This window comes from Lipophrys pholis, assembly GCF_963383615.2.
Source record: "Lipophrys pholis genome assembly, chromosome: 23".
Classification (NCBI taxonomy): Eukaryota; Metazoa; Chordata; class Actinopteri; order Blenniiformes; family Blenniidae; genus Lipophrys; species Lipophrys pholis.
In genome coordinates, this window is record NC_137645.1 from 8647441 (window position 1) to 8659610 (window position 12170).

At 46.4% G+C, this 12170-nt stretch overlaps 1 protein-coding gene across 1 annotated transcript in view; it reads right to left on the minus strand.

The window, feature by feature from the left end:
- Positions 1 to 521: 521 nt before the first annotated feature.
- Positions 522 to 12170, minus strand: part of LOC308127620 (prospero homeobox protein 1-like) — a gene marked incomplete at its 5' end in the record, with an annotated part of 32772 nt that continues 21123 nt past the window's right edge. The window contains 1 exon segment of the mRNA XM_080492758.1: positions 522 to 3169. Coding sequence (XP_080348884.1) covers positions 2984 to 3169 — 186 coding nt within the window. The 3' untranslated portion in view covers positions 522 to 2983.

Here is a 12170-nt window from a genome sequence, read left to right on the forward strand (position 1 = left end):
AGATGGGAAGCAAAGAGGAGGAGGAGAGTAATATTAGTGACGGAGGGGCACGAGAGACGGATGGTAGGGCAAGGCGGCCACATCTTTATATGTATGTGTGTGTGTGTGTCTCTACCTATGTCTTTGTGCGTCCGTCCCCACGTCTTTGTACTGCCCTAATCTAGGCGTCAGCAGCTTTTTTTTTTTTTTTTTTTTTTTTTTTTTTGAGGCTTTTGTGCTGACAATAATCACACGGCGCTCCTCTTTTCAATTCATCAGCAACAACAACAAGGGATCACATGTCCCCTACACAGAATCCAGAGAGAGACGCGGGGGAGGGGGGGGGAGGAGGAGGGGGTGGGGGGGGTCGACGGAGTTAAAGTGGCCATCATGTTGCCTGGTTACTGCCCGGGTTGTGTGTGTGCGAGCGTGTGTGTGTGTGTGTGTTTGTGTGTGTCCACGCCCTTTGCACCTCTGCACGCTTGCTTTTTAAAGAAAAAAAAAAAGCAATTTTTTTATTTATTTTTTTGTTTGTTCAAAGAATAATTTATTTCATGTTGCAGTGTCGATGGAGAAACAATGAAGTAAAACCACTGGTCAAATCTGTAGCAAGCATTAATAATAATAATCATCATCGGAATAACATTAATTATCTCAAGTTATAAATAATAACAATATCAGAGTGATCAGAGTAATTATTACATCTATACAAGCTACAAATATCAGCATTTATTTATTTTTTTGTTGTATGTCTTTTTTTTTTCTTTTCTTTTTTTTCCTGCTGTTAAAACCTTAAACACTTCACACGTGACCTGCCCGGTGCAGCTGCCCCTCTCGGATACCCAGAAATCAGAGAAATATGGAGCAAAAAAAAAAAGATACATTTGTGATATTTTCAAAATAAATCCATTGGAGAAAATCCAAAAAAAAAAAATCAAATTATTATATTTGTGTGGAAGTAAACCGATAAAAAAAAAACAGACATGTCTGTAAAGAAAAGTCCAAAGCGCCATTTGTTTGTATCTGACATGATCAATTCCGTCCAGAAAGGAGTTTTGATGATGATGATGATGATGATGAAGCTGCTCCCTTATTTTATTTTATTTTTTTGCACACCTGCATACAAAACAGGGATATAGAAGAGATCGAGCATTTATCTAGACAAACATAAAACCTGCAACGAGATTCAATGTAACACAACAGCCGCAATTTCTGTATATAAACTAGTTCCACATTTGTCCACTAGGGGGGGGGGGGGGGGTGCACACTCCCTGGCAGATATCCTGTATTGTGAGACGGGACAGGAATTTGGCATCTTTTGCCAGACATCCTGTTGTATATTTTATTTATTTTCAACTTTAAGAAGACTTAACGTCGTCTGTTAAAACATTTTCAAGAAAGCGCGATGAGGGTGAACCTTCTTTAATTCGTTTTGCACAAAAACTGTGGAAATGTCGGTTTTTAAAAAGCTTGTTTTGTCTCAATTTTACCGTTTGAGATGTGCAAAAAGGTATTAGACGGAAGTATTTGCCCAATATAACAAATTAGCTATAAAAACTTTATTTAATGTAGTTCCAAATGTGTCCACTAGGGGTTGCACTGCCTGCAGAAATCCTGCTCCCTGAGATTCGACAGGCTTTTGCTACGTTTAGTCTAAAGAAAAAAAAAAAGATTTTAGAGTCGAAGAAAATTTAAGGTCGTCTGATTGAATTTTTTCAAGAAAATGCGATAAATCTGAACATTTTCAGGAGCGACTTGTATTTATTTAGAACAAAATCTGTGGGAACAGCTGTACTTCAAGGTTAGGCACTAACTTTGTTGTTTGTGATGTGAAACAAGATACTCCGTCGTGTATTTGTTCAATGTAACCTATTAACGTCAATATCTTTATTTAACGTGCTTCCAAATTTGCCCACTAGGGGTTGCACCGTCCCTGCGTGACAGACTTTTGCCATGTTTAATCTATTTGCTCACTATGACACATTGGCTCCCATTTCTTTATTAGATGCGCTTCCGAGTTTGCCCACTAGGGGGTGCACGGCCCCTGCAGAAATCCTGTATTCTGAGGCAGGACAGGTTTTTTTTTTTTTTTTTGCCACATTTAATCTTTTCGAGAAAATGTTTCATCAGGCAGGATGTCAGATTTGACAGAATTTTAAGAAAATTTCAAGTTTTTGTTTTTTTTGCCTTTTCAGGAGATTTTGCCATTTATTCCCGAATTTTACCGTTCGAGATGTGGGGAAAAAAATTACTGGACGGCGATGTATCTGTTTACGAACTTTTTAGAATCGACGGTTAGCCGAGAGGGGCAGCCATGAGGGTCTGAGTTGGTGGGGGGGTGGGGGGGGGGCACACAGTCAAAACAAACACCCAGTAAGTCTCAGTACAGTAAGATGAAGAAAAAAGAAGGGAAATGACTGGAAATAAACAACAAAGTTTTTTTTTTTTTTTGTGCAGGTAAGGTTTTTTTGGGGAACGCTACTGTGCTTTTCCTATTGGAGGGTGTGACCATCTAAGTGTGTGTGTGTGTGTGTGTGTGTGTGTACGACTGGGGGCTTGTAGAAGAGAGGGATGTGGGCTTATATAAAGGAAAACACAAACGATTATTTTTTTTTTTCCCTTCAAAAATGTCCTTGTAACTTAAAAACATCCACGATAAAAAGTTTTTTTTTTTTGTTTGTTGTTTTTTTAATATATTATCTTCTTTGTCTTTCAGTTCGCTTGAAGATCTTCCTCTCCTCGGTGGCCGGTCCACGGTGGGACGAGGAGCTTTCCCGTAAGTGCAACTCCCGATTTTTCATATTTTTTTGCTTTTATCTCATAAAAGTCTCCGCTTCATCGACTCCGCCTCGTTTTTAAGAGTCTCTTCAAAATCGCCTTCGCCGCGGTCTGAACGCTGCGCTTTGAGACCCCCCCCCCCCCTGGGGGTCGAGTCCTAAAGCCGTCTCACGGTCCTCGGAGGCTTCTTGCCCTCCTTGCCGCGTCCCCCGCCCCCGAGTCCTAGTCAGTCATGGAGGAGCTCCTGTAGACAGTTGGGGGACTTGAAGACCTCGGGAACCTCGCTGTCCAGTTTGCAGATGACTTTGTAGATGGCCTTCTTCCAGGACGGGTCGGCGTCCTTCCCCGCCACGATGGCGTTGAAGAACTCGCGGAGGGTCACCTGGGCGACCTCCAGGAATCGATCGGGAACCTGAAGGACGAGACGGGAAAAGGAATCTTGGTTAAAGTCGTTACTTTCTGACCCCGTCTCCCCCGTATATATATATATATATCATTTTTGTGTTTCTGTTTTCACGGAAACACTGAGAGTGATGTAGTTAGTATGTGTGGCCACTAGTGGCTGCTGTTGGTTGTCTTTTACTAATGAAACCACCCCTGTTTTTTTTCACCTCACCCTTTGCTGCGATATCATTTATTCCGCGAGCGCCAACCAAAAACAAAAAACGACATTTTAACCTGAAAGTTCTAAGAAAAATTCCGCAAAACGACCCTTTTATTGTCTTCGACCTCGTGGGAAGAAACTGCCTTGCTTCACCCGTGGAGCGAAAGAAAACAAACGCACCTGGGATGGATTTAAACAAAATACTGTTTTCTCGCCTTTGTACTCGCGTCTCGAGAGTGGAGGTGTAGAAATACTTGAGGAGAAAGTTTCTGTGTGGCCAAGCGGGTGACTGGAAGTGAGCCGCGGCCGTTTCAGGTGCGTCGCTATTCCTGTCGACTTCCTTTTTTAAACGTACTTCCCCTTTCTTTCGCTGTGCGTGTGTCATGACGGATGAACAGTTGTCTGTGATCTGTCTGTGTGTGTGTGTGTGTGTGTGTGTGATTTCAAACCAGAATGAAGGGGTTGCCGGGATCCAATTGTCCTTTCCAGTGCCGGCATAAATACACTGTCATCACAAGGCTTTTGTGTGTGTTTTTGTGCGTTTTAATGCCGTGTGTGTGTGTTTGTAGCAGTGTTTGACACCAGAACAATGGCACACACACACACATTTTTCATCCTTTTTTTTTTTTTTTTTTTTCTGCCCCTTCTCCCGGGGGCAAGATCATACAAAGACACTAAACAACCTGACTGGGATTCTTCCTCCCTCCCTCCTCTCTCTTTTTCTTGCAAGCAGATGCGCAGACACCCACCCAAACACACACACAGAAACACACACACACACACACACATATTGCTGACTCTTCCAGACAGGGTACATCCACCTAAACACCCCAACAAACTCACACACACACACACACACACACACACACACACACACACACACGTGTAGAGGACAGCCGAGTGCCGTCTGGGTGTAACCCCCGTCACGCGTGGCAGGACATGCCAAGGTTAGCCGCCACCACAACGGATGAATTACCACACACACACACACACACACACACACACACACACACACACCGCCGAAATGATTCCCCGGACTCTCGTATACTCCGTCGACTCTAACCTACCCTCTCTCTCTTTTTAGCTAGCCCCTTGAGACCACAGTTATTTCAATGAGGCCCTCTGTCACTGTCTTTGTATAGACACTACTGTACACACACACACGCACACACACACAAAGTTTGGACCACACTTTCCAGTACCACTTTAAACTTTGGACCTCATCAATACGAAGCGGTTTCTTGGAGAATGGCCTCGCTCGTTCTCCCCGCCGCCGCCACAAGGTCGTCACCCGCTGCCCCAGCAGCTCCCCTCATGCGCCGAGCGCGGCCCGCTCTCCAGAGTTAACCCATTCAGGCCCGAGGCCACGCATGTCAGGGCGTGTTCATGTTCCCCTGTTTGATCCGGACCAGAGTCTCTTCGGAGGTCCGCCGGAACTAACAAGAGGTCTCTGGTCCTCTCGGTTCCTTTACAAACCATCCTTCTCGCGGGCGAAGGGAGCGGACGTGACATGGCGCGCAATGCATTCTGGGTAGTAAGCAAAGCGAGCCGCGCCAATCGGAAGAATTGGAACAAGTTTGAAAATGTCTCGAGTAGCGAGGAAGAAGTCGGGAGGACGAAGTAGCGAGGAAGACTTGTCATTGATCTCTGGTGTGAAGACGATATATTGCGGTTGTTTGTGGCTACCCATTAGCCACGAGCAAACTCGAGCTAAAGCGGTGGCGCTGTCCGGACCAATCAATGAGCCGTGTTTCTTCTCCGCTTCCTATCTGGTCGGTGTTTGTTTTTGGGCGACAGCGCCCCCAAGCCAGCAGCTGTTGTAATTGCGGGGAGGTTTTGTCCAGGCGGTTTGATCCGGTCTCTGAAGAGAACGCGAGGGCGCTTAGAAACCTTTGAAGACGGGGACACTCCGATACCAGTACCAAGTCCGATACTGCACGGCGTAAAAAGATCTCCGATGCAACCCAGCGAGGATTATGGGACGTCAGCGTAGCCTCCGCATATCGTTTGCACATAAAGTATGAATTAGACATAAATGCCATTTAATAAGTACTTGTATCAGCAAGTACCTAAAGGTTTGTACTCGAATAGATAGTCATTATCAACAACAAGCTAAAGGCTTGTACTTGTATCGGTACTTCGTATTGGTCGGTAGCTAAAGGTTAGTACTGGTACTTGGTATTGGCAAGTAGTTAAAGACTGGTACTTGTATCAGTACTTGGTACCAGCAAGTAGCTAAAGGTTAGTACTCGTATCGGTACTTGGTATTGGCAAGTAGCAAAAGGTTGGTACTTGTATCGGTACTCGGTACCAGCAAGTAGCGAAAGGTTAGTACTCGTATCAGGAAGTAGCTAAAGGTTTGTACTCGTATCATCAAGTAGCTAAAGGTTGGTACTCGTATCGGTACTCGGTACCAGCAAGTAGCTAAAGGTTAGTACTCGTATCAGCAAGTAGCTAAAGATTAGTACTCGTATCATCAAGTAGCTAAAGGTTGGTACTTGTATCGGTACTTCGTATTGGTCAGTAGCTAAAGGTTAGTACTGGTACTTGGTATTGGCAAGTAGTTAAAGAGTAGTACTCGTATCGGTACTCGGCGTCCACATCGGCAAGTAGCTAAATATTGGTGCTTGTGTCTGTACTTCGTATCGGCAAGTAGCTGAAGGTACTTGTACTTTAAAAAAGTGATGTCTCCTTCTGTATATTGGAGGTTTTTAAGAAGTTTTTGATGCTTCATGAACAGATTCAGGCAAAAACTGATTATAAAATGTGATCTGAATATTAGATATGGGAAAAAAAACCACTTCTGCAGAAGGAGAACATGCAAACTCCAAAAGGACCCAAATGCCCGAAGGCGCTTTTTGTCGGAAAACGGACGAAAATATTGTCAACAATCGCTACTCGATGCTGAAACCGGCTCTTTTAAAAAGAATGATGGTGACTGTTCAAGATGTTTGTAGAATCTTTCCTGAACATGTAATTTCAAACAAAAAGGCTTCAAGACTTTTTTTTTTTTCCAAGGAAACAAGACGGGGGGGGGGGTCCCTGAAGTCAAGGCGCGCTGTTTAATGTCCGCCGTGCCGGCGCCCGCTGGGACAAATAAAAGTTGAAACCGGAGCTTGATCTTGAAGATGAATGTGCCTTTGAGGCGTCCTCTCCCTGCTGGGACACGTCCTCTTCATCCCCCGGTTTGACTTCGCTCTTAATCTTAAAAAAAACGAGACAAGTCCCTCTCCGTTTCTGAAAGACTTCCGAGAGCTACCCCCTTGCGGAAAAATCCTCCTCGCCGCCGAGAAGTACGGCGCTCCAAACCCGGTGAACTGCGTGCCGGCGTGTCCATCGATTGTCTCAGAATGCAACGAGCTGCGAAACTAGAACCCAAAGTAGGACGAGGAGGAGGAGGAACCGGTCACCTTGACTACAAGGGGGTCCTGATCCAGGTATGGGGGGGGAGGGGGGGTGTGTGTTGATGGCGTGTCCTGCAATGTTTTCGGGACGACGGCAGAACCTCAGAGTGCTGAAACGGGCCGAACGGGAAGGACACCGCTGACTCACAGCGAGGTCGTGGTGGGTGGGGGGGGGTGGGGGGGCGGCGGCAAGCGGAAAGAAACCGAGCCGGGAGATTGTGTGTCCGGTCGGGTGTCGGCTCAATTGGACAGACAGACACACACACACACACACACACACACACACACACACACTTGGGTCCAGATGCCCAGATTTGCCTGGTCCGCCGTAAATCAGTCCAATAAAGAGATCTAAATTAGGCCATCATCAATACAGATGGGCCCGTTCTTCTGTTCTTTTTCTTTTTTTCTTCTTCTTCTTCTCCGCGTACACGTGTGTGTGTGTGTGTGTGTGTGTGTGTCTGATTCACTCCTGGCGAGGATCTCGAAAACGGTACCGAGTTGCCAGGAGAGCGAGAGAAAGAGAGGGAGGGAGGGAGAGGGAGAGAGAGAGGGTGGGAATGAGGAGAGGAAGATAAAGAGGAAGAAAGACACTTGGTTCCCAGTAAACATAATTCGCATGATTGCGCCGGTTTGGTGGGTAAATATTGGATGAAGGGAGGCTCAATTACTCTCGATGTACTCGTGCACGCACGCACGCACGCACACACACACACACACACACACACACAGAAGGAGAAGAGCCTGTAAATCTCTAAATCGCTGCCCAACAAAGAGGCCTACTGGGACTCCATGCCTCCTTCCTTTTTCCTCTCATCCCCTCCCTCTCTTTCTCTCTCTCTCTCTCTCTCTCTCTCTCCGTCCTCCTCCTCGTTGGCTCATCCCTCCCCGGTCTCCCCTCAAAAATGTCGTTTGATGAGAAATCGCAAGCGAAACGAGCGTCTAATCGCACGCCCCCCCCCCCGAACAAACTCGTCCCTTCAAGACGTCGGGAGGGAAGACGTCGTTCAGTCGAGAGTACCTTCAAACAAGTTTACGGCGATTCGTTTGACTCCGACGCCCGAAAGAACATTGGTTTTAGTCAAACTTGGGTGGTGTATGAAGGTTTCGATGGGCTTGCCCGGGCTGCTAGTCAAGGTTTTAACCACTAGGGGGGCGTCTCCATTGATATTAAAACACTGACGCCTCCATTTCTGGGGGTGAGTATACCTTCGGAACACTTTAGGAATCGTTTACAAGATTGGCAAACAATTCCAAGGAAGCGCCTCGGAACGGCGTGCGGAACTCATTCTATATGTTGTAGTTCTATGCTGAGTCAGCGAGTCATCTACGTTCATTTTTCGAGCGGCGGGGCGCCATTCCTCAATCCTCGTCATCTAGGTACTTGAATTTGAGCACGTTCAAGATGCTAAAATGAAATAAACTCACTTAAGTGAGCAATTTTTAATTTGACGCTATTGATATACTTAAATCCTGTTTTGCAGAATTGCAAAAAAAAATAGTTTATAATAGTTGATATTTAAATTTTTCCCATTTAAAATAAGTCTTATTTGAATTATTTGATATTTGTTTAATGTTGCCTTTTTTTTTTGTTGTTTTTTTTTTTCTGTCAGGGTTGTTTTACATCAAGAAACGGTTTTGTAAAAAAAAAAAAAAAAGTTTTTAAAACCGCCGCTTTCCCAAAATTTTGGGGTTTTTGAGTTAGTTTTAAAAAAAAAAACAGAGTTAGTGCCCTTACTCCCCTCCAAACGTTCTTTCCCTTTATTTCTTCAGTCTGCCCTTCATTTTGAAGAGTCATCACTATATTTCCCTCCCGCCACAGAAGCCCCGCCCCCCCCGGCTCTACGGACGCTGCTCCTCCTCCTCCTCCTTCTTCTTCTTCTTCTTCCTCTCCTCCTCTTCCGACGTCTGTGTTTGCCTGTCCTCGTCTGACTCGAGCCATTCACCTTTCCATATGCCCGCCTTTCCTCCTCATCCTCACTCGGCGACGCACACACACACACACACACACACACACACACACACACACACACACACACACACACACACACACACACACACACACACACACACACACACACACACACACACACACACACACACACACACACACACACACACACACGTGCGCCAGGCTCTTAAGAAATCACTGTACAAACACCATATGTCTGATTCTCAAACAGAACAAGCGCCGTTCCTCCTGGCGACACTGTTTATTCTTGTGTGCTCACACGTGCAGGTTTATTCCAAACAAAGTCCTCCTGCGTTTTTTTTTTCTCTCTCTCTCTCTCTCTCTCTCTCTCTCTCTCTCTCGCGATAATTGATTCTTTTTCACCTTGCGGACGAAACGCCTGGAGATTCCTAATTTCACCTCCTCGGCGTCGAGGTCCGACTTCGCTGTCGGTCAGCGGAGTCTTCCTCCATCCCAGAGACAATACTGGAACTCTGTGGACTGAGCAAATGGTGTGTGTGCGTGTGTGTGTGTGTGTGCACGTGTGTGCACGTGTGTGTGTGTGTGTGTGTGTGTGTGTGTGTGTGTGTGTGTGTGTGTGTGTGTGTGTGTGTGTGTGTGTGTGTGTGTGTGTGTGTGTGTGTGTGTGTGTGTGTGTGTGTGTGTGTGTGTGTGTGTGTGTGTGTGTGTGTGTGTGTGTGTGTGTGTGTGTGTGTGTGTGTGTGTCTGGGCCCGAGTGGACATATCATCTCTGTGCCAACACACAAGCATCTGCTTCCTTTTTCCTTCTCCTGCTTTTACTGCTATCAGACCTGGCTTCAGTCACACAAACCCTGGCAGGGACACACACACACACACACACACACACACACAGTCGCTTTTAATCGATGCTAATTCTACTGCTGACATTTGCAGCTTTTCTTGTCGAAAAAAGGCACGGCTGTCGCAAAACGTCCCCGGAATACTTTACTTTTTTTTTTTTGCTTTATTGTCGGACGTGATTGTTGTACGTCTTTGTTTCTGTTTTTTTTTTTTTTTTTCACTCCTTTATTTGTGTTATTGATGTTGAAAACGGTTCCCAAGGTGGAACTGCTCGAAAGTGCTCTGTTTCCGTGCAAACCGGGGGGGGGGGGGGGGGGGGGGGGAACTATTTGAAAACACTGACTCCGTCGCCGTGGAAACAAGGAAAACGCACTTTTTTGTGAGAATGAGCCAGCTTCAGGAAAATGGGCGAAAACGCAACTTTTTGAAAATTCTCCGTCTTTATGTACAGGGAGGAAAACGCAACCTTTTGGGAAAAAAACCCCCAAAACTCTCCAACTCCACGCTACTGTTTGAAAACGGTCAGACTCCATCTCCATGGAAATGGGGGAATGCAACTTTTTGAAAACTGTCTCTAAAAGGAGGAAAACGCATCTTTCGGGAAAACGATCCGACGCATCTCTGTGTAAACGGAGAACGCAGCTTTTTGAAAACTCTCTTGTCTCCATGGAAACGGAATGTTTTTGCAAAGTTGCGTTTCCCCCCCCCCCCCCCCCCAAGTCTGTGTAAATGGGGGGGGGGGCAACAACTTTTCTAAAACACTGTTACTGGTCTTGCTACGGTCAAAATAACGAGTTGTTCTGCACATGCTCAGTAGACGGACAATAAGAACAACGTTTCCGCCAGAGTGTCGCGACTCCCACTCCATGTTCTCCTGGGACTTGGTACTCTTATTTTGACAGTCACCGTAATAACAATCCAACCTGGTCGTCTGTCCACGAGAATGTCCTTGTCCTCCCACAGCGTATTGTTCTCTGCTCGTATGTGTGTGTGGCTTTATTACAAAAACAGCCAACAGCGCCACCCCGTGGCCTGGCATGCTCATTACGGGGTTTCACATAGAAAACAACCGCGGCTCTGATCCGGTACAGTGTGTGGGCAGTGAGTGTCACACTCAGACGGTCCGCACCGCCGCCCGACGGCTGACGAAGCGCTCCTCGTCCCCCCGTCTCGACAGCCGTCTCGACCTCCAAGCGGCGGGGCAAGTTGTTCTTTCTCGAAGGTAGAAGCCGGCGGCTGGAGGGTTCCTCCAGGACATCTGCAATATGTTTCCTTTCTCTTTTGTCAAGCGGCCGCTGATCTCACTGTCAGCAGGACGGCCACAATGAGTTTGTCTTTGTCCGCCGCCGCATGTGACCCGAGAGGAAGGGTCTGCGTCCTGAGATTGCGTCTGTTCTCGCTATCTCCTCGGTGTGGGACTGCACCACGCGTGCTATGCTTCCTTACATCTGTGTGTGGGGGTGTGTGTGTGTGTGTGTGTGTGTGAGTGTGTGTGTGTCACCCATAGAGGACAATAGCGTGGGTCATCTGACTGCGAGGCTGCAGACCACTAGTATCACATGATAGAGGCTGAAGGCCACGTCTTTGTTACCAAGCCTATTGTTAAAGCGAAGGAGACAGCTGGAGCAGGGGAAAGGGAATCACTGCAGCACACACACACACACACACACACACACACACACACACACACACACACTTACAGCAAGGCCTCACATAGAGACACACACATTGACACGCACAACGCCCCCTCGTGACTCCAATCAGGCTCAGTGACAAAGATGATGCCTTCTTCTCCGCAACTGGAATACTAAGACACACACACACACACACACACACACACACACACAGCTATAATTATAGTGACAGAAGCTGGCAGGTGGCATTGTCTGGACCACGCCGCTCACTGTCAAGCACGAGAAAAGACACGGCGACTCAGTCACTGGGCGTCGCGGAGAGATTATGCGCTTTGTTTCCACGTGACGCGTAACGCTAAATACTTTCGGTCTAAATCGGGAGATAGCTTTTCAGTACCACGCGTAAATCCAGACAAAAGTTTGAGCAAATACCTGCTTCCCTAATCTTTAAAACCCGCTCGATTACGAGGCCCCCCCGATTAGCCGACAAGGTTCGAAGCGAAAAACCTATTATTTCTGTAAAGTGACGCGTTTATGCGGCGATGTTGTGAAAACGATGTCCGTTTCCACGGAAACGGCAGAGACGCTGAACAAGATGTATTTGGCATTGGAGGTCACGGGTTGGCGTCGTGGGTGGTTCAAAAAGTTGCGTATTTCCCATTTTAATGGAGGCGGAGTCGGGGCGTTTTCAAAAAGTTACGGTTTCCCCCATTTCACTGGAGTTGGAGCATTTTCAAAAAGTTGCTTTTCTCCTCTGTCACCATAGAGACAAAGGTGAAGCGTCTCCTTTTTTGATGGAGTTTTCAAAAAGTTGCATTTCCCCTCTGTTTCCGTGGATATGGGATATGAATGTTTTCAAAAAGTTAACTTTTTCTCTATCTCCAGTGAGACAGAGTTGGAGCATTTTCTAAAAGCTGTGTTCTCCCCCCCATTTCCATTGTGGATGGAATTAAAAGCATTTTCAAAAAGTAACTTTTTTCTCCCATTTCCAGGGACAT